General features: G+C 39.0%; 2 protein-coding genes across 2 annotated transcripts; both read right to left on the bottom strand.

Moving 5' to 3' along the window:
• Positions 1–1,829: 1,829 nt before the first annotated feature.
• On the bottom strand, positions 1,830–4,576 carry LOC104709620 (putative protease Do-like 11, mitochondrial). The gene is made up of 8 exons (XM_087460407.1): positions 4,163–4,576; positions 3,823–4,077; positions 3,454–3,646; positions 3,075–3,334; positions 2,870–2,997; positions 2,594–2,776; positions 2,319–2,369; positions 1,830–2,244 (listed from the first exon to the last, which is right to left on the bottom strand). The coding sequence occupies exons 1-8, from the start codon at positions 4,554–4,556 to the stop codon at positions 1,951–1,953; spliced, it is 1,758 nt and encodes a 585-aa protein (XP_087316533.1). The 5' UTR covers positions 4,557–4,576; the 3' UTR covers positions 1,830–1,950.
• A 2,491-nt stretch (positions 4,577–7,067) lies between these two features.
• LOC104709619 (putative protease Do-like 12, mitochondrial) lies at positions 7,068–9,921 on the bottom strand. The gene is made up of 9 exons (XM_010426200.2): positions 9,836–9,921; positions 9,555–9,757; positions 9,213–9,467; positions 8,578–8,773; positions 8,156–8,424; positions 7,948–8,075; positions 7,665–7,841; positions 7,386–7,436; positions 7,068–7,262 (listed from the first exon to the last, which is right to left on the bottom strand). The coding sequence occupies exons 1-9, from the start codon at positions 9,919–9,921 to the stop codon at positions 7,068–7,070; spliced, it is 1,560 nt and encodes a 519-aa protein (XP_010424502.2).
• Between the last annotated feature and the right edge of the window lie 12,366 nt (positions 9,922–22,287).

Below are 22,287 nucleotides of genomic sequence, written 5' to 3'. Positions count from 1 at the left end.
AACAAACATTCGTCCGCTTTAGCTATTTACGACTCTCGCAAATTTTTAGTGTACCATTGGTCCTTGTGGATTCGTCCCCGTATATATTGCCTTACGGTTAATTATATCGGGCAATTACTCGAGCAATCAATACACATGAAAATGTGAATCATTTACAAGATTCTGGCCTTAATGAGTAATTTGTCCTTGGTCCTTAGACCCTTACCTGAACTGTTTTGTCCTGTTCTATCCTTATCCTTTGCACGTTTAAGGTGACCCGGCTTGTTACAAAACCAACAAACGCTCGTAAGCTTTTTGTTAGGCCCACTGTAAGTGTTGTCACTAAAGGGATGTTTCTTCCCTTTATTCTTCATCTTAGAATTCCCACCTTCTTCCATCATATTGATTGAAGAAGGTTCAGCCTCTTTGGATTTTCCACCCTCTTGCACCCTTAGAGATTCCTCTATGGGCAAATGGATACCAAGTTGTACAAGAGACAACTCTTTTTTGTGTGTGTTTCACACGTGCCTAAAATCCTTCCATGATGGCGACAACTTGTCGATGATACTCGACACTGAGATGGATTCATCCATCTTCATCTTGTGTTGAGCGAATTTCCCGAGGATGCGAAGCAATTCATTGTATTGCTCCATAACAGGACTTGAATCAGACATCTTGTAATTATTAAAATTACTCACAAGGAACTTCTTACTAGAAGCATCCTCAGCCATGTACTTTGATTCCAAAGCATCCCACAGTTCCTTTGCGGATTCGACATTTTGATAGACGTCAAAGAGAGGATCAGACATACCGCTAAGAATGTGGCCACGGCATATGTAGTCATCGTTCTCCCACTTAAGTTGCTTCTTTGTCTCCTCGAACTCCTTCTCAGCATCTTCCGTCACGGTAGGCATTGGCATGCTTAGAACATACACCACATTGAGTGTGGTGAGAAGGAAATGCATCTTCTTCTGTCATCTTCGAAAGTCCACTCCCTCGAACTTATCCAACTTGCCAAACTTTGAAGTCATCTCACGGACCGATGAACTCGTCATAGTTCACCAGAGAATACTCTTTAAGAATGTTGTATAAATGATGTAACTTCGGATCGTAACGTACAGTGAACTTGGATAATGATTGAATCGCGCACGAGAACACTTTCTTTAAAGAGTATTTCAGCCCTTATCAAAAACCTTGGGTTACACAAAATCTCTCGGAGGATATGACAATCAAAGTTTCTCTCTTATTCTAGGCTAAGATACAAGAGAAACAAATAGAATTTCAATGTTTTGTTTTGTGTTTTAACCAAAGAGTTTATCAAACTTTGGTTTTTGGGAATCTGTTTTTCTTATCTCTTTATAATGGCCAATGCGTGTGACAAACGTTTGCAACCATTAGTTGAATAAGTGTGACCATTCACTCAAGAGTTGCATTGGTTAGTGAATAACTGCTAAATTAACACGTAAACTTCCAATAAGAGTTTCGGTTCCTTTCAGTTTTAGATCTTGAATGAGAAGCCGTTCTAAAACCAAATTAATTTCGGGTTTTTTTTTTTTGGTTTTGGCTGTTACCGATTTTTTTTGGGTATTTGGGTATTTTTAGTTTTTTGTTAGGTTATTCGGATATTTTCATATTCTCGAATCTCGAGTAATGTTTAGTTAATCAGTCTAAAAATAACTAATATTTTTAGGTATAAATTGTAGTGCAGACATCTATTCCGTTCTCGATCCAGTTTTGGTTCGGTTTCAGTTTAGTACAAATTTGGTTTCAGATTGTTTCGGTTCTATAGTGTAGTATCCGTTCGATTTTTACATCAAATTCAGTTCGGTTTTGGTTCCTCTCGGTTTCGGTTCAGTACATACGGATTTGGTTTTTTATTTCCAAGACTATTTGAACATATACATATATGGTCTTCCTTCTTTTATTCTCCATGGGATATAGTTAGTCATATATTAGTAACTGTTTTTGAAATCAATCCTTGTGTACTAGATCAAACATAGGAAGAATACTCCAAGGAAGTAGGTTGATCCTATTGTCTTTGAACGGATTATCTAGCAACATAGGAAGACAAATGTCCTTAGATATGACCGACTTTATTTTGTGACGTTCCATGATCTTCAACGTTGCCTTTTTAGCAGATTCAGTGTTGAGGACCATAACCTTATCATCTTCTAAGACCAACCTCAAATATTTGGTGCTACATTTCTCTACTAGCTCGCATAGATGCTTCAAATTCTTAACTTTCACTCTGTTCACTTTCTTCACCTGTTTCCACCACGACTATTATTTTTCCCTAGAAATGATAATTAATTGCATAAAACAAGTAACAAATATTTTACCTGCAAATCATCTAATCTTTGATATCCTTTGTTGATGTCATCTTCTAATATCTACAGAAAGAAACAACTTCTCTATGAACATTGTATTCAAAAAAAAAAGAGAAGACATTATTAAGTTTAACTCGAAATACTTAATATGCTTTTATTGTTAAAAAAAATAGCATCCTAGTAGCTCAACATATATTATTCTCTCTACCAAACTCAGATTCAAATTGACAAGATTGAATTAAAAAAAAAAAATGGTATCGTGGACAAAGAAAAAAACAGAAGCAAACCTTGGAAATTATGACTAGTTGATGTTCACCAGCCTTTCTGTACGTATCATATAATGCACATTTACACCCACTAAGGCTCAAATTATCACTATATGCTTTAGTGAGAGGCACAAAAACAAAACCCCCAAATATGTAATAACTTGGAAGATTATAAAATTGTTGCACTTTAACGTTTGGTTTCACCTGTGCAGTACAATACAAAGTAGTTCGGAAAAAAATGTGAATGATCGAGCAGAGCCAAACAATTTAGAAAGTGTTAATAAATGATGGTTTTACCGGTTTAAGAGTGATATTGTACTCATGCTCTTTTCCCTTTCGTAAAATTTTAACTAAGGCCTTTTCACCTGGTTTCTTTAAAGAAACCAGGTGGGAGAAATTTATACGATTTTTGTTTTGGAAAGGAACTGCATCAAACAAAAACTCACTTCACAAGTAAACAACATAGGAGAACATTAAGCAACATCTAGTACAATTATATTACCTTTCTCATCATTTCCTATTGGAACACCATCAATTGCAAGAATGATGTCATATTTTCTCAAAATCTTGTGTGCCCCCCACGACGAATATACTTTGTTTATAAGAATTCCTGTCATTTCAGGGCTCATCTTAAAATGATTACGGATGTGAACGTTTTCAAGAGATTGATATGATAGATCCAATGAGCCGAAACCAGAATATTGTCTGCTTTCTTGAACACCAGTTATAAAATGCTTAATTATTGGAGTTGGGATCACAAAACTGCATGTAGAAACCAGAAAGATTTTTTTTTTAAAGAGTTTCACTCACCTCTTGATACAAATGTATGCAAATCAATTATCAAAGATTTACAGTTTAAGAGCTTTCAGCTTTTAACTTACCCTGAGTTCTTTGTAGAGTAAAATGCATATGCTACACCAACGACTTTGTTTCCCATAATTACCGGGCCACCAGTATTTCCATGGTCGATACTTGCATCAATTTGTATTGATAGCAGATCCTTGTCACTGTGATTGTATTTTTTAGTTTCAACTCTAAGTACGAGACCTTTTGTAACGCAGATATTTTCACCACCTGCACTTGAGCACATTAATTCTAGTAACCAAATCATAATAAATAAATAAAATTCGTCATTTAACATAATTTTTTGGTATATTGGAAAATGAATTATAAAGATCATAAGAAACATGAGCCACATCTATCTCTCTATTTTATTCACATGCTAATTTGAAACATTGTCAAGTAAATACCTTTTAAATAACCAACAACAGACACAACTTCTCCGAGTGGTGGTATATCTCCGAGCTCCAAGGGATTTATACCATCCCAAAACTCGTCGCTATCGATCTCCAAGATAGCCAAATCACATTCATGTGAAATCTTTTGAACTTTTGCTTTGTAATTGATTGGAGAGCCATGTTTTTTGACGTTCACGGATGTGTGATCATTCATTGCCCTCACCACATGAGCGTTCGTAAGAATTTTACTTCCCGCGATTGCAAATCCTACAACATCAATATTTCAAGCCAAAGTATCCCATATACATTAACCAACCTTGATGTGAGCTTTGAGATAAGTATAGTCACATACCAGAGCCTTTGGATGATTTTTCTTCTAGAGTCTGCCAAGGTTTGAATTTGCTGTACAGGGTAGAGGTAGAGGATACCTCTACAACCGAGTCCAACATCAGTTCATCAATCGGACAACTTTCTTCTATTTTATTCCACCGTTCTATCTTCTTATCACCTTCCTGCATTGTATGGATCTTTCTTCGGCAAGTTACTGCATATGAAAGAACCGAACGCCTCTCCGCTGCCACCGTGCTCTTCCTGTATAGATCGTTGTATCTGGAAACTTGGCTGGCCGTTGGTACCGTTGGTTGTGCATTATTGCAAATTGGATAAAAGAAAAAAGAAGAGAGTAAACTAAGAACCCTAGCTCTCGAGTACCGGCCCACCGTAACAACACACGACCGGAAAACCATATCAAAAGGCTTCAATTTTTTTTCTCTTCAGAAGTCTCCAATAGGAAGTCCTTCTTTAATCAAAGGCTTTCCATTTTTTTTTCTCTTCAGAACTTTCCTTTATCGTGTCGTAGAGAAAATTGTTTACTTTTTCTACAAGGAACCTTCTTTAAACTTTTTTATTTTTTATAGTTTGGACAAATCACATAGGCATCGAATCTATACTAATAAAAAGTAGAAGCTATAAGCTCTTAAAGCCGTCCACATAGGATTTTAAACAACCAATATAAATTTGACATATCACTTATTAACATTTATACAATTTCCAAAATTTTCTAAATTAAGAATTATTTTAAACAACCTATCATTATTTGACATGTCATTCATTAACATTTTTTAAATTTACAGAACTTTTTAGAAAAAGAAAAATTTTGAATTTATGGAAATCAAAGAACTAAGCACAATATCCCACATCAGCTAGAAATTTTTTAGACAATGGTTCAGAACCAGTATAAATAAGATTAATATGCTTCCAATAACGAATGAGCAGGAAAGCTTGATTTATCAGGCGTCCAAGTTTAAAAGTTTTATTTGGTTTGATCTGGTTTTTTATTTGCTCAAATTAAAATTTTAAACAGTTTCAAAAAAATATTATAATATTTAAAAATTTTAAAAGTTTAAATATTATAAATATTGAAACTTTTAAAAGTTTTTAGTTTTGAAATTTTTTTTAAATATTATAAGTTTTAAATTTTAAAATTTTAAAATATTATAAATATTGAAAATTTTTAAAAGGTTCAAATTTTATATTTAAAATTTTAAAATATTATAAATATTGATGCAAAACATAAATTATCTTATTTATCTATATTTGTGCTTTTTATTTCTTATGAGCTGTAAAACATATTTTTGTGTATGATTTTATAGAAATTCTTTCATTAATTTTTTATTTTTGGGTCTAAGGAAGAAGGATTGACATCACAAGACCTTAATTTTATGTTTGACTCAAATTTTGAGGTTTAAAGAAGAAAGATGGACGACAAACATACATGTTTTATTAGCTATACATAGTCATGACCAGGGTTACGGTTGTCACGGTTAAGATTTATTAGCCATCAGTTATGGTTAGAAATTTTTTGTAACTTTAACCAAAACCGTTTAACAAACGGTTAAACGGTTACGTTTATATATGGTTACGGTTCAAGCGGTTACTGTTATATACGGTTACGGTTCAAGCGGTTACTGTTATATACGGTTACGGTTATTTGATAATATGATACAGTTAATATTATTTGATGATATAATATAATTGATATTATTTATTTATAATTAATATGTTTGATCTTATAGTGTACTCATATTTCTATATATCATATGATTCATATTAAATAAATAATTATTAGTATATTTTATTATGTTTTTAAAATATTATAAACCAAGTAAGGATTTTGGTTTGAGAAGTTTATAAACGCGTGGATCTAAAACCAAATAAGTATATGGATAAAATTGTTAATAATTGGGTGTATGTGTTGACTATGCTGGTAATCATGAATTTCACAAATTTATGAGAAAAGAAATGATTTTGTTCTTGGAGTTTGATGGGTTAACAAGTTGTGTGGTAGTCTAAAAAAAGGTTTTTCAGTGGAAGAATGTGAAGAAGTTGCCGAGGAAGAAGAAGAAAAAGAGTATAACGAATAACCAAACGGTAAAAGTTACGATGACAATTAACACAAAATTTGACAATGAAAATGACAAGAAAGAATATGAAGAATAAGAAAACATTGAATAAAAAACACGAAAACAAAGGTGGTAGCGATCAGTTAAATATGAAAACGAGTTAAATTCATGATTATAAAATTATTTCGTTTTTCTGGTGGTCAAAGAAAATGGTTTAGGATATGTGAGGTCATCAGTTTGATTTGCCTCGCCTGACTTCAAGTTAAATTTTGATTTTTTTATCAGATTTGATTTTATAACACAACTGATTTTTATATTTTAAAAAATTGTGTATCTGAAATTTATTTTTTTTTTCCTTAGTACTAATTTTAATTTTTTTTATGAGATAATATTTTATTACCGTAATCAATCATATCTAATTTTTATCAAAATATATCAAATAAATCCATGAGTAGTGTGGGTTCAAAACCTAGTTAGTAAAAAAAAAAAAAAAAAAAAAAACTCGAAGAAGCCCCTTTCAATCACTCAAAGAGACGCTGCATTTATATTACATATGAAGGAGCTATTGGACAAGCATGCAACGATGAGGCGTGTATCTTAAGATTTGGAGAGCTCCACTAGTGACCTTATCAGATGGGTAGGAACTAGTTAAACCATTCGTCCCGTTACTTTTTTTTTTAATAGTTTAATAAAAAAGAAAAAGATTCTTCATATTAAGTTGAATCCCAAACAATCTTATAGTATCTTTGAACGTGGGATGAAGCAGCAAATGAAGCCAACTCCAAGGCATAGACGGTCAATCCTATACATTATCTTTGATGGGATTATCAAGTTGCATGCGGATCGGAAGACTACTCAATATATGGCCCAAGCCGACTTTATATTGTGACGTTCCAAGATCTCAAATGTTGCTTTTTTAGCAGATTCATAGTTGAGGACCATAACTTTGTCATTTTCCAAGTCCATCCTCAGATTTTCGCTACAACATCCCTCGATTAGTTCACACAAATGTTTAAAATTCTTTACTTTCACTCCGTTAACTTTTTTCACCTGTTCCCACCACAAATATATTTTATTTTTAGCGAAAACATAGCTATGTGTTTCTCAAGACAGATTAATAAATTAATAGTGTTTGGGATTCATGCATCCAAGTAAGTCTCATAGATAAATTACCCGTAAATCTTTGAAATCACCGTATCCTTGGTTAATGTCATCTGACATTACCTAAAATATATTAAAAAATATATATATATATATATTATTTATTCGCTATACTTGCAATCTTGCATGCTCTCATTAAAGACAAAATCAAGAGACTGAAAAGAACTAGTAGCAAATAATATCTTAGTAGCTCAACTATATAATAATCCTCATTCTTTCCAGTAAACAAATATTCAAATTGGCATTGAGTTTGAAAACAAAATCAGTATTGTGGACAAAGAAAAAGCATACCTGAGAGATTATGACATGCTGCTCATCGGTAATTTTGTACTCATCATGTAATATACATGCACACATATAGCTCAAATCATCAATGTAGGATTTAGTAAGAGGCACAAAAACAAAACCACCGAATATGTAATAACTTGGAAGGTTATAATATTGTTGCACTGTAATGTGTGGTCTCACCTAACCATCATAATAAAACATATTTCAAAAACGTGAATCAACATATATAGCCAATAATTTGGAAAGAAGTGCATGAAATTTTGATAACAAATGAGGACTTAATTACCGGCTTTAGACTGATATTGTACTCATGCTCCTTTCCCTTCCTTAGAACCTTTATTAAGATTTTTTCATATGGTTTCTTCATAGAGACCAAATGATTGAAACTTATTCGTTCCTCATTTTGAAAAGGAACTGCATCAAACATACCCTCACTTTATAGGTAAACATCAAAAACATTTACGCGAAAAAATTAGATTTAGTTCCATTATTACCTTTCGCATCATTTCCTATTGGAACACCATCAATTGCGAGAATGATGTCATTCTTCTTCAGAATTTTGTGAGCCCCGGACGACGAATTTATTTTGTTTATAAGGGTTCCTGTTGTTTCAGGACTCATCTTAAAATGATTACGGATGTGATCATTTTCGAGAGATTGATATGATAGAACTAGTGAGCCAAAAACGGCGTTTTGGGAGCTTTCTTCTGCACTAGCTATGAAATGCCTAATTATTGGTGTTGGGATTACAAAACCGTGAGTCCTGAAAAAAAACGTCAGGATAAATAAATGCATGTGAAAACCAAAGAGCACCGAAGAAACAGTGGAAAATATGCAAAAGTTTAAGGTTGCACTTGCACCTCTTGATCACAAATGTACGCAAAACTAATATCCATGATTTAAGGTTTTAACTTACCCTATTCTTTTCTGACATTTAGTACTTTCAAATGCTATACCAAGGACTTTGTTTCCCGTAATAACAGGGCCACCACTATTTCCATGGTTGATAGTTCCATCAATTTGTATTGTCAGTAGTTTCGTGGAACTTTGAATGTATTTTGTAGTGTCAACTCCAGTTACAAAACCTTTTGCAACACATATCATGTCACCGGCTACATTTGAGCATATAAATATAGTAATGGAAGCATAATTAGAGAGTTTCATAAATTATCAAAAAAAAAAAAAAATCGATATATAGTTTAATAAACGTATTGAAGCATGATTATTTCTTAGATATTGGAACTCACAGCTAGGAATATAGAAGACCGATAGCACACACCTATCTCTCTTCTATTCTCATATTACTACTACTTATACGATAATTTGTATTGATAGCAGGTTGTTCACACTAACCGTATTTTATTTTTTCCACCTGCACTTGAGCACATTAGTTCTAGTTAGTAACCAAAGTTGAATAAATTAGTATCATTTAGCATAATTTTTATGTATATTGGAATACGAATTATAAGACCATAGGAAACTTGAGCAAACTTCTATGTCTCTTCTATTGCCACTCTTTAGGATAATTTGAAACATTGTCAAGAAAAATACCTTCTGGGTAACCAACAACATATACAATTTCATGGAGAGGCGGTACGTCTCCAAGCTCCAAGGGATTCATACCCTCCCAAAACTTGTCGCTATCGATCTCTAAGATAGCCAAATCACACTCATGTGAAATCTTTTTAACTTTTGCTTTGTATTTGATTTGAGAGTCAAGCCTTTTGACATGCACCGAAGTGTGATCATTCATTGGCTCCACCACATGAGCGTTTGTAAGAATTTTCTTTCCGGCGATTGCAAATCCTACAACATCAATTTCAAGCCAAAGGAACCCATTAATAATAAAAAAAAAAAAGATCTGAGCGTTGAGATAAGTATTTAGTCACATACCAGAGCCGCCCCATGATTCTTCTGTAAGAGTCTGCCAAGGTTTGACTTTGCTATACTCGGTAGAGTCAGTATAGACATCAACAACCGAGTCCAGCATCAATTCATCAAAGGGAGGACTTTCTTCTATTTTCTTCCACCATTCCCCATCCTCTGACATGGTATGGATCTTTCTTCCGCGAGTTAATGCAAACGGAAGAACAATACTACATGTCTCTCCTACTACTTCCGTGCTCCTCCTGCTGTATTGATCTTCTTTCCGCGTGTTAATGTACACGGAATACAAAGCGACCCGGCCAGAGTTTGTTACCGTCGGGAGTAGAGCCCTTGCGTAGCGGGACACCATACCAACACATGACCGCAAAAGCATATTGACTAAATTCATCTTAGAAAAAAATCGAATCTGTTTTATATCTCGTTGCTACAACTGTTTATTAGTAATTTTCCTTTTTTTCTTTGTAGGTAAAAATATTTCCATTTTTTGCATGAAAACTTTCCTTTTATCAATTAGTAGAGTAAAAAACTAGAGAAAACTGGTTTCCTTTGCTTCCAAGGGTTTATCTGGCGTCCCTTTTTCCCTAAGTCGTTTGACAATCTATTATTCTTCATGTCATTTTCTCTGTTCTCTCTCGGTGACAACTGACAAGGTGCATTAATGAGTTTTTGTTCATGATGAATTGCAACCACGACCATCTACATATCTCGCTGATAGTTGAGAAGGCGTTAATAAATTTATTTAATACAATATTCATAAGAAATAGTGATTTTTTTTTTTTTGATAGGAATGTGAATTTTCATATTAATGAAAAGTTAGAGGTTTACAAAAGAGCCACCTATAATGTTTGTAACCTTGCCAAAAAAAAAAACAAATAACAAGGGTTACAAAAAAACGTTGAGTGTCAATCAACTAAAAAGATTATCGAATCCAAAGTGCCATAAGTGTCCTGAAATGCTTCCGGGATTCTCTGGCGTCGATGGTGTTGCGGATCTCCGTCACAATCTCTTGGAAGACAGCAGTAGGAGAAATCGAAACCTGGTTATGGAGAATGTTGTTCCTAAGTTTCCAGAGGTGATACACCACAGCTTGACAAACAAGCTTCCGGAGGATTGATGGAGCTGAGTCCGATTTGATCTTTGTCCAGACGAGAAGTGATGGTCAGGTATGAAAAGCCAGTGGACGCAGCCGAAGATGAGACTGAACCCGCAACCACACTTGTTCACTGAACGGGCACTGTAAGAAGAGGTGGACATGAGACTCATCAGAGGTTGAACAGAGACAACAAGAGGTAGGGGTGGAAATGCCCCAGGCTTGGAGTCTATCACGGGTTGGCAGTCGATGTAGATATGCAACCCACATTGTGAAAGCGTGCTTCGGCGTGGCTCCTTTGAACCAGATCGATGATGACCATTCCTTGAGAGTGGATCTCTCTCGGATACAGTCCCAGGTCTTTGTTGTATGGAAGTTTGAGAGCTTTTGATCTTGAATGACCCACTTGTAGCAGTCAATACCAGCATCAGGCCTGAGTGAAGGTAACATGTCAAGGAAGGAGTGCAACTAACGCTCATGATCCGACCTTGGAGATGGCAAGTGCCAAATGTTGCCCGCGAACGCATCAGCCAGAGAGAGTTGGGAAGAAATCCCAAACCGAACAGGTCCGTCATTACCAGTCAGGTTTATTAACGGACCAAAACGGCACCAAGCATCATAATAGAAGCTAGAACACTCTCCATAACCCAGGTCACACTTGACGAACTAGTGGGCCATAGGTGAAGTGCTAACAGAGATTTCCAGTTCCATGAATCATTTGTAGAAGCCTTAATAGACCAGAAGCTTTTACCTTTGATGTGGTGGAAGTGATGCCAGGCAACCCAAAGGGATCCACTCCCTGAAATAAACAGCCAGACAAGCCTGAGACAGAGAGTGGAGTTCCAAGTACTCAGACGCCGCAATCCTAGCCTTCCCTCCTGCTTTGGATAGCAGATGTCAGACCATGCAACCTTTGCACCTTTGCTACGGTCTATCAAGCCAGACCAAAGGAATCTGCTGCATAGAGATTCAATCTTCTTGATACACGCCTTTGGTAAGATGAAGGTTGATAACCAAAAGTTGATTTGGCCATAAATGACAGATTTCAACAGTTGGAGCTGACCTGTGTAAGAAAGAGATCTAGTTGCCCAGGCATTAAACCACTTTGTTAGCTTGTCGATCAGGGATGAGTATTCAGATACTCTCAGCTTCCTACTCATCAGAGGGAGTCCCAAGTAACGGATAGGCAAGGAACCGTAGTGAATCCAAAGTTTGCGATGTCCAAGGATTCACTAGGCTCCAGACCCACTGTGAATAGTTTAATTTTTTCACAGTTCATACGAAGCCCCGACAAAGAAGCAAAAATATCCATATCATCACTAATTCCTTGAAGAGATGAAGAGGAGCCATCAAAGAACACCATCACGTCATCTGCAAACATAAGGTGGGTAATATCTAGCTCTTTGGTTTTTGGATGGTGCTGGATGAACCCCGCTGCAAAGCTTGACCTCATTAATCCATTGAAGACCTCCATGGCTATAACGAAGAGGTATGGAGAAATTGGGTCTCTTTGGCGAAGCCCCCTCGAACTTTTGAAATATCCAAAAGTAACACTATTGATAGATACGGAGAAGTTCGGAGTGGATATGCATTGTCTGATCCAAGATATGAATCGTTCAGGGAAATGAAGAGCTTGCATTGTGGCAATGATGAAGTCCCATTTCACCGAATCAAAAACTTTGCGGAGGTCAACTTTAAGCATTCCTCTAGGGCCAATATTCTTCCTACTGTATCCATTGACCAATTCCGAGGCTAAGAGCACATTCTCAGCAAGGAGGCGTCCGGGGAGGAAAGCTGACTGGGCATTAGAGATTACCAAGGGCAACAGAGCTTGTAGTCTGCCGACTATGAGCTTTGAGATCACTTTGTACACGGTGTTGCACAGGGAGATTGGTCTGAAGTTGGAGGTAGAAGCAGCATTTGGAATTTTTGGGATAAGTACTATTGTAGTAGTGTTCCATTGTTGCAGCATCTGACCAGATCGGAAGAATTCTCTAACTGCGTCAATGAGTTCAGGATCGATAATGTACCAACAGGACCTGAAAAACTCAGATGGATACCCGTCAGGCCCTGAGGCTTTGTTTATTGGAAGAGAGAAAACAACAGCCTTGATGTCTTCAGGAGAGAAGTCGCTTGTCAGCATGTCATGTTGAGCGGAGGAGCATCTGAAAATTAACAGACTTGGAATATCCGTCGGATCAAACTGAGGGGGATTCTCAGGACCGCCAAGCAGGGAAGAGAAGTAGCCGACACAGTGCTCCTTGATATTCTTCTGCGATTCGACTATGTTCCCATTATTATCAATCATGAAGTGAATATGGTTTATTGTCTGTCTAGCAGAAGTCATGCGGTGAAAGTAGGATGTGTTGAGATCACCCTCCTTTAACCAAGTAACTCGAGACCTCTCGCAGAAAAAAGACTCCTCAGCCTGAAGGAGTGTTTGCCACTTTTCATTCGCTATTCTTTCCAGATTCACAATAGAGGGATTAGGGTTAGTGAGAATCTGCTGCTGGAGAATAAGAACTTCGACATGAGCTTCTTTAACTCTTTTCTCTAGGTCCGAGTAGTTATCCCAACTGAATACTCAAATGCACTTCTTCAGATAGCTTTTTGGCCAACCGAAACATTGCAGAACCAACAAAACTTAAATTGTACCACTGATCCGCAATCAGAGGAATGAAGTTGGGATTAGACAGAAGAAAGTTGTGGAGCCTGAAAGCCTTTCGTTACCTCTGAATTGCAGGATTAAGCGTAATGCAGCAGGGCGAGTGGTCAGAGAAGCTTGGTTGATCAAACAGTCCGAAGGAAGTTAGAAACTTGAGATACCAATCTTCATTCACTAGGATTCTATCTAGCTTCTTAGCAATAGGATTTGCAGTTTGCTTATTCCACCAAGTAAATGAACAGCCTCGATAGGTGAGATCAACAAGCTCAGCGTTCAGCAGGCACTCTCGAAACAGCCTAGTGGGAAGGTCAACATTTGTATTTAGGGAGATTGAGGAGTTTGAGTGGTCTAGCGTTTGGTTGAAGTCACCAAGAACTGCCCAAGTTTTCCCAAAAACACGTGGATCTAAAGCCACATTACCTAACTCAGTCCAGAGAGATCTTCTAGATGACTCCTCATTTGATGCGTAGACAAAAGAGACAACTATTTCTGACTGATCATTCGGGAGAACCGCTATACAAGAGATCAGTTGGAGAGATTTGGAAATGATTGACACCTTGACACTAGGATGCCACATTACCCAGATCTTTCCTAGCTCAGAAAAAACCATAGTTGTCGTCAAAAAACCAGTTGGGCATAGTGGCATTTATAAACTTCTACTGCTTTACTTGTAATATGAACTCCCTAGGATGAAACTCTGATGGAGGCTGATGACAGATAAGAGGCGACGTGAATTGATGGTGATGATGCACAAGTGGATTGCGAGTGACGGTAGGTGATGTTAGAGAGAGAAAAGCAATGATTCGATGGTGAGAAGTGTTAGATGGTTATATGGATTCGAAAATAAAGTGAAAAGTTTCTTCATCACAAAGTGTTTAGAAACTCGGAATCATGAACGCATTCACGAGTTCGGATTGAGAGTAGAAAGATTCAACAATACTTGTTACATAAAACTTCTTCGCTACCAAACAAGGAGGCGTCGCTTTTGGGTTTTATAATCAACCCTAAGGCTCGACACTCCAAACAACAGGAAGTTCAAAATAAAACAACAAGGCGTGTAAAGGAAATAAAAAAACAACGAAGCGTCTAGGTGATCTGTAGTAGTACAGAAGTCACTTGTATTAGTACAGAAGTCATGGTGACTTGTACATTATTCCCCATTGGTAATGACTTCTAGATAACTCGACGTAGTGATCCATTTGCCTCATTAAAAACCATACCGAGAAAACCCATTGGGACAAAACTCAGCTATGGGAAAAAGAGTACAAACTTCACACCTAAGTTATCTAGTTATCATTACCGGGTGAATTCTTCAGGGTGGATATGTTGAAGACTTGGATCCTTGGTAGATTGAATGACCCGTCAGCTATGAGTGCATGAGCTTCCTTGGCCATCTCCTTAGCTCTTGAACGAGTGATCCTTCCCACGATCTCCGGTTTCTCTGCAGCTTCTGTCTCCTTGCTGGCCATGATCATATCATCCTCCACCTCTTCAAAAGGATTTGTCCTCAAATCGGGACCTGCATAATAAGGAAGCAAGTCAGAAACATTGAATGTTGAAGATATATTATACTTACCTTGAAAATCAATCTGGTAGGCGTTGTCGTTGATCTTCTTGATGACTTCAAATGGACCATCAGCTCGTGGTAGAAGCTTGCTTTTCCTCTCTTCTGGGAACCTATCCTTGCGTAGATGAATCCACACCAAGTCTCCTTCTTCGAAAACGATCTCCTTTCTGCCCTTGTTCACATGTTTCTCATACTGCTTGGTTCTTTTCTCTATGTTCTCCTTAGCTTTAGCATGTATCCTCCTGACCTGTTCAGCCTTTTCTTTGCCATCAAAGCTACACTTCACACTTAAAGGTAAAGGAATCAAGTCTAGAGGTGATTGTGGATTAAAACCATAAACAATTTCAAAAGGAGAGAATAGAGTAGCAAAATGCTTAGCGTGATTATATGCGAACTCTACGTGTGGTAAACATTCTTCGCATGACTTGAGATTGCTTTTCACTAAGGTCCTGAGGAGAGTAGATAGCGTCATGTTCACCACTTCGGTTTGCCCATCTGTTTGCGGATGACATGTGGTTGAGAATGATAGCTTGGTTCCGAGTTTAGCCCATAGCGTTCTCCAGAAGTGTCCTAGAAACTTAGTATCTCGGTCTGAAACGATTACTTGAGGTATTCCATGCAGACGTACTACTTCCCTGAAAAACAAGTTAGCTACAATAACAGCATCATCCGTCTTGTGACTGGCAATGAAATGAGCCATTTTGCTAAACCTGTCAACCACAACGAAAATCGAATCTCTACCATTTCTGGTTCGAGGTAAGCCAAGAACAAAATCCATAGAAATATGAGTCCACGGTTGAGAAGGGATAGGGAGAGGAGTTTACAAGCCGTTGGGCTGTACTTTACCCTTGGCCATTTTGCAGATATGGCACCTAGAACAGACTTTCTCACCGTCTTTCTTCATTTGAGGCCAATAGAAGTGTTCTTGCAGTCCAAGTAGAGTCTTTGACACTCCGAAATGTCCAGCTAGTCCACCTCCGTGAGCTTCTCTAATCAACAGTTCCCTTATGGATCCTCTTGGTATGCACAATCGATCCTTATAAAATAGATATCCATTCTGCCTATAGTAGTTTTCAAAAGCAAACTTATGGCATTTGCCATAGCTCTCAGCAAAATCGATGTCAGTCTCATAAAGTTCTACTATTTTATCAAAACTTTCAAGCTTAGAAGACAAGGTAGAAACGAGAGTGTACCTCCTGGATAATGCATCTGCGACTACAATATCCTTACCTTTCTTGTATTTAACCGTGTAGGGAAAAGTCTCTATGAACTCCATCCATCTGGCATGTCCCTTGTTGAGCTTCTGTTGTCCTTTGAGATGCTTTAAGGACTCATGATCAGTATGAATAACGAACTACTTTGGCCACAGGTAATGCTGCCACGTTTGAAGAGCCCGAACCAAGGCGTACAGCTCCTTATCATATGTAGGATAGTTTAGCGTTGATCCTCCTAGCTTCTCACTGAAGTAAGCTACTGGCTTCCTATCCTGCATCAAAACAGCACCTATACCCACTCCGGAGGCATCACATTCAATCTCAAAAGTTTTCATAAAATCAGGAAGTAAGAGAATAGGGGCAGTGATAAGCTTCTCTTTTAAGGCTGAAAACGCCTTCTCTTGTGCTTCCTCCCATCTGAATCCTACATCCTTCTTGATAACTTCTGTAAGTGGCGCTGCAATAGCACTGAAGTCTTGGACAAATCGCCTGTAGAATCCTGCTAGTGCATGAAAGCTCCTGACTTCTGCCACGTTTTTGGGTGTTGGCCACTCCTTAATAGCCTTGACCTTCTCATCGTCCACTCTAACTCCTTCTGCACTGACAACAAAGCCTAGAAAGACAACCTCAGTAGTACATAACGAACATTTAGAAAAATTAGCAAAGAGGGATTGAGAACGAAGAACATTTAGAACTTGGCGGATGTGTTCTAAGTGTTCTTCTAGACCTTTTCTGTAGATGATGATGTCGTCGAAGTACACAACCACGAAGACGCCAATGAAAGGTCTGAGAGCATGATTCATTAAACGCATGAAGGTGCTAGGAGCATTGGTGAGACCAAACGGCATGACTAGCCATTCGTAGAGCCCTTCCTTGGTCTTGAAAGTTGTTTTCCATTCATCTCCTTCCTTCATTCTGATCTGATGATACCCACTCTTCAAATCGATCTTTGAAAAGACTGTTCACCCACATAGCTCGTCCAGCATGTCATCTAATCTCGGGATCGGATGTTTGTACTTCACTGTGATATTGTTAATAGCTCTGCAGTCAACACACATCCTCCATGAACCATCTTTCTTTGGTACGAGCAAGACTGGTACTGCGCATGGACTGAGGCTCTCTCTTATGTGTCCCTTGTTCATCAACTCTTCTACTTGTTTCTGCAGCTCTTTAGTCTCTACAGGATTGGTTCTGTAAGCTGGTATGTTCGGTAGAGCTGAACCTGGTACCAAATCGATCTGATGCTCTATCCCACGTATTGGAGGCAAGCCTGGAGGTATCTCTTCTGGAAATACATCCTTGCACTCCTCTATAATCTCTATCATCTTGCGTGGAAGCTCTTCTGCTGTCTTGGTACTAGCGAGTGTCTCTTTGTAGACAAACATGAATGAGGTCATCTCTGGGTCAAATAGCTTATTGAACTCGTTGTGTTTGATGTACAGGCTGTAAGACACTTTCTCTGTATCCTTGCGATTTATGTGAAGCTGATCCTTGTAGATCTCGCTGGGTGTAAGTGGTAGAAGAGTGACCTTGCGTCCTTTGAACTCAAATGACTGCCTGTTGGTGTAGCCATCATGAAACACTCTTCTGTCAAACTGCCATGGTCTTCCCAAAAGAATATAACTAGACTTCATCGGAATCACATCACAAAGAAGCTCATCTTCATACTTCCCAATTGTGAGTTTCACTATCACTTGCTGCGAAACTGTTAAAGCTCCTTTGTTATTCAACCACTGTAGCTGATAAGGTCTTGGATGTGAAGTGGTCTTGAGATTAAGCTTCTGTACCATCTCTTCACTAGCAGCATTAGTACAGCTACCACCATCAACGATCAAGGTGCAGACCTTGTCTTGAACCATACACCGGGTGTGGAAGAGATTCTCACGCTGCCCTCGATCATCTGGATGAGTCTGAACACTTAAAGCTCTGCGTGCTACTAACATCTCTCCCATGACTGCTGGTTCACCTTCTTCACCTAACTTAGACTCTGGTTCACTCTCTGAACTGTCTACAGGCACAATCTCTCCTACTTCTTGAAGAAGAAACATCTTCTTGTTAGGACAGTCTCTGGAATAATGCCCCATCCCTTGGCATTTGAAACACCTGATATGACTTGTAGAGGTGCTACTCTTGGGCTTGACATCGATCTTAACTTCCTCTGTGACTGTGGCTGTCGCGGGTTTGCTGTCCTTGGTGAAGGCGGGTTTACTGAACTCTCTTGGCTTGGGAATGTTAGGCGTAAACATTGACCTCACTCCCTTTCTCTTGATCTGTGATTCAATTAGCTCTGTCTTATGTACCATTTCTTGCACATCTTCATAGTTCTGCAGCTCTATCTTGTCTTGAATCTCTCTGTTCAAACCTCCAAGAAACCTAGACATAACCATGTCTTCACTTTCTCTCAGATCAACCCTGATCATAAGCGTTTCCAGCTCCTGATAGTAGTCTCTTACAGACTTAGTGCCTTGAGTGAGACGCCTCAGCTTGTTAAGAATCTCTCTCTGGTAGTGTGTAGGCACAAACTTCTTTCTCATCTGCGTGACTAACTGTTCCCATGTAGTGATAGCAGGCTCTCTCTGTCGATGTCTAGTGAGTCCCAACTGCTCCCACCACAACAAAGCATAGCCATTGAATTCAGATATGGCTATCTTCACATTGTTCAACTCATAGGTACCTTGAACTTGAAAGTTCGACTCCATCTTCCTTTCCCAGTCTAGATAAGTCTCTGGATCATTGGTACCATGGAACGAAGGATACTGAATCTTGAGATGATTCAGCTGCTACCTCAAAGGATCATAATCCCTGCCGTGATCTCTGTTTCTGTTTTTCCTCATTGTCTCTTGGCTATGATCTGAGGCTTCCTCTTCTTCTGAATACTCTCAATCTGTATCAAAGTATATTTGATGCCCAATTACTTGTTCAGCTCGTCGTGGGCGTGTAGGATCTCTACTAGTTCTTCGATGCTCTCTTTCTGTGCTTTGAGTGTTTCTTCTCTAATTGAAACAAGTCTCTCTTCCCCCAGTAGGTGACCTAGCTGTTCTGATCACTGTATGTTTGGAAGAAGCTCCCACGTGTGCCTTTCCTTTAGCTAAGCGGAGAGCCGCATTAGGACTAGGCGGTTTTGAAGAACTCTGATCTGAAGCGCTAGTTGCTTGAGCTTTATCTTTGAGCTGCTTCTCAAACTTGTTACTGAGCTGCTCCATCTGTTGCTGGAACTGAGTAGACATTGTCTTGTTTGCTTCTGTTATTTGCTTAGCCATGGCTTGGTTCAAAGCTTCCATAGCTTCTGGAGAAAGCTCCATTGTACCTGCAAAATAAAGAAGAAAACTCGAAGTAAAACGTTCCTTGAGTGAAAGAACAAAATAAACTCTAAGACTCGTAATCTAGACACAAACGAACAACAAAAAAAACAAATCCTAAAACTAAACAAGACTCACAACGAAAGCTAAAACAGCAGAGACTAACACAACAAAGAATTAAACAAATGAACAAAATCAAAACAACACAAAAGGAGATTAGGGTTTAGAATCGCTCAGCCTTTGGCACAGAGTTGGCTCTGATACCACATAATATGAACTCCCTAGGATGAAACTCTGATGGAGGCTGATGACAGGTAAGAGGCGACGTGAATTGATGGTGATGATGCACAAGTGGATTGCGAGTGACGGCAGGTGATGTTCGAGAGAGAAAAGCAATGATTCGATGGTGAGAAGTGTTAGATGGTTATATGGATTCGAAAATAAAGTGAAGAGTTTCCTAATCACAAAGTGTTTAGAAACTCGGAATCATGAACGCATTCACGAGTTCAGATTGAGAGAAGAAAGATTCAACAATACTTGTTACATAAAACTTCTTCGCTACCAAACAAGGAGGCGTCACTTTTGGGTTTTATAATCAACCCTAAGGCTCGACACTCCAAACAACAGGAAGTTCAAAATAAAACAACAAGGCGTGTAAAGGAAATAAGAAAACAAAGAAGCGTCTAGGTGATCTGTAGTAGTACAGAAGTCACTTGTATTAGTACAGAAGTCATGGTGACTTGTACATTATTCCCCATTGGTAATGACTTCTAGATAACTCGACGTAGTGATCCATTTGCCTCATTAAAAACCGTACCGAGAAAATCCATTGGGACAAAACTCAGCTATGGGAAAAAGACTACAAACTTCACACCTAAGTTATCTAGTTATCATTACCGGGTGAAGTCTTCAGGGTGGATATGTTGAAGACTTGGATCCTCGGTAGATTGAATGACCCGTAAGCTATGAGTGCATGAGCTTCCTTGGCCATCTCCTTAGCTCTTGAGCGAGTGATCCTTCTCACGATCTCCGGTTTCTCTACAGCTTCTGTCTCCTTGCTGGCCACGATCATATCAACTTGGCTGACATGAGTCTCCACTAGACTTCCAAAAAGAGGTTGGTTAACCTTATACCAATCCTTAAAACCGTTGTGGTGGCTTAGTTTATTAAAACCTCGTACATTCCAACAAAAAACGTCGATAAATATTGATTAATTTGACTTGGGACCCTTGCCCCGAGAATACCTTTGTCGTCTCTGTGAGAACATTCTTAAGAACTGAGCTTCATCTACATCAGGAGCTGCACCATCATCTGAGGATTAGACATCGGAGGAGTCGGGGTCAAGGCTTTTGTCACCTGCGGATCCAAGATCAACTTGCAATGAGTCCAAGCCAATATCAATGCAGAAGAGGATGGTTTGCACCGGGGTGGAGCAAGAGGTGAGGCTTCCGGGAGACTTAATCGCTTTCTTCTTAACTTGCACCCACTCAGAAGTAGAAGCAGCTTGAACCGAAGGATTGTCAATGGCAGGGTCCTATGGCGGGGCGATTGGAATCATGTCAATAGCCTTTCCTTTACCATTGGACACAGTAGTCGAGGTAGATGTTGTCTTCATCGGTGGAGAAGTTCTGGGGATTGATGAGGTGTGGAGGTTTGTAGCAGGTTCAGATTGCTTTGCCTTGAACTCTTGTTTCTGCTTCCTAGCCTTAGTACGCGGGCAGTCAGCTGTAACGTGGCAGACTGACTTACAGGATGTACACAGGATAGGAGCGGTTTTGCAAAGTTTCAAGATGTGACCAACTTCCTTACAAAATGAGCAAACTGGCGGCATCCACGGGCTATAGACAAAAACACGACTGATATCTCCAGAGTCAAACTAGACATTTACAGCTTCAGGCAAAGGTTTCCGAAGGTCCATCAATGTAAGAACCTTTGCCACGTCAAGGTTAGTCATGTTTTTTGTTGACGGATGAAGCTTTATTGGCTCCCCAACCTGACCAGCAATGAATTCAAAGCCTTCTTCATGGAAAAACTGGAACAGAACGTTTCATAATTCTAGCCAGACGGGGGCAGATGAGAGCTGAGGTTTCTGAGGGGTTACTCCAGGTTGCCATTTAGCTACAAACATCGTTTGGCCTTCAATTTGCCATAGACCTTGACTAAGGACTCGTTGTCGAGTAGTAAAGTTTGGAATCTTGAAAAGGAAGGTGTTACCTTCCATCTTAGTGACGATGATGTCGCGAAGAGTTTTACTCCAGATGCCATTCACAATGGCATGGAATGTCCCCTGGGCTGGCAGATCGGAGTAGAACTGGCCTAGAATGAAGCAATCCCAAGATTTCTGATTCTTTTCGATGACAGGGTTCGGGATCTTTACACAGGACTCTCCCGAGGGGAGGGTAAAGGAGGTGCCTTTCTTGGACAGCCGGCGGGAAGAGCCTTTGAACAGTACAACCCAAGGGGCTTCCTTCGGGACTGGGTCCGCTGCAACAGCAGCTTTCGCAAATGTGTGAGTTTCACCTAGATCTGGTTGGGGTGACCTTAGATCTGAGGGAGAGACGGCGAAATTGGACTCTAGTAGGGCATTAGGGGCCAGATCAGAGGGGGAGGAGGGATTTATGGGGGACATGGAGAGAAAATCTGACGGCGGAGGAGGAGAGACGGCGGTTGGAAGTGAGGGAGAAGCTTTTCGAGGCGGAACAATGCATTTTGTGGTTGCCGTCTTGGCCGGCTTTGCTTTTTGAGAGTTTCCTTTCTTCCTCATGAGGAGAGGAGGGCCTGGGAGGTGAGGGGAGACGGCGCTCCGACGCCATTGACGACGCCGGACAAGGTGGGTGAATGCAGTCACTTTATCGCTCTTCTGAGAGAGAGAAAAAGTTTGTTTGTTATTGCCTTATTCGTGAA

Source organism: Camelina sativa, chromosome 8, assembly GCF_030686135.1.
Source record: "Camelina sativa cultivar CO46 ecotype springtype chromosome 8, ASM3068613v1".
Classification (NCBI taxonomy): domain Eukaryota; kingdom Viridiplantae; phylum Streptophyta; class Magnoliopsida; order Brassicales; family Brassicaceae; genus Camelina; species Camelina sativa.
This window is presented reverse-complemented; position numbering and strand designations above follow the sequence as displayed.

Bases quoted from the DNA above. Each gene is read 5' to 3' on its own strand.
- LOC104709620 (XM_087460407.1), bottom strand. From the start codon at position 4,556: ATGGTTTTCCGGTCGTGTGTTGTTACGGTGGGCCGGTACTCGAGAGCT. The intron at 2,998-3,074 runs GTAATATAATTG...TGTTTGATGCAG, and splicing joins AATAGGAAATGATGAGAAAG to TTCCTTTCCAAAACAAAAAT. The intron at 2,245-2,318 runs GTAAAATATTTG...TGGTGGAAACAG, and splicing joins AAAGATTAGATGATTTGCAG to GTGAAGAAAGTGAACAGAGT.
- LOC104709619 (XM_010426200.2), bottom strand. From the start codon at position 9,921: ATGCTTTTGCGGTCATGTGTTGGTATGGTGTCCCGCTACGCAAGGGCT. The intron at 9,758-9,835 runs GTATTCCGTGTA...AGAGACATGTAG, and splicing joins AACTCTGGCCGGGTCGCTTT to TATTGTTCTTCCGTTTGCAT. The intron at 9,468-9,554 runs GTATGTGACTAA...TTGATGTTGTAG, and splicing joins AGAATCATGGGGCGGCTCTG to GATTTGCAATCGCCGGAAAG.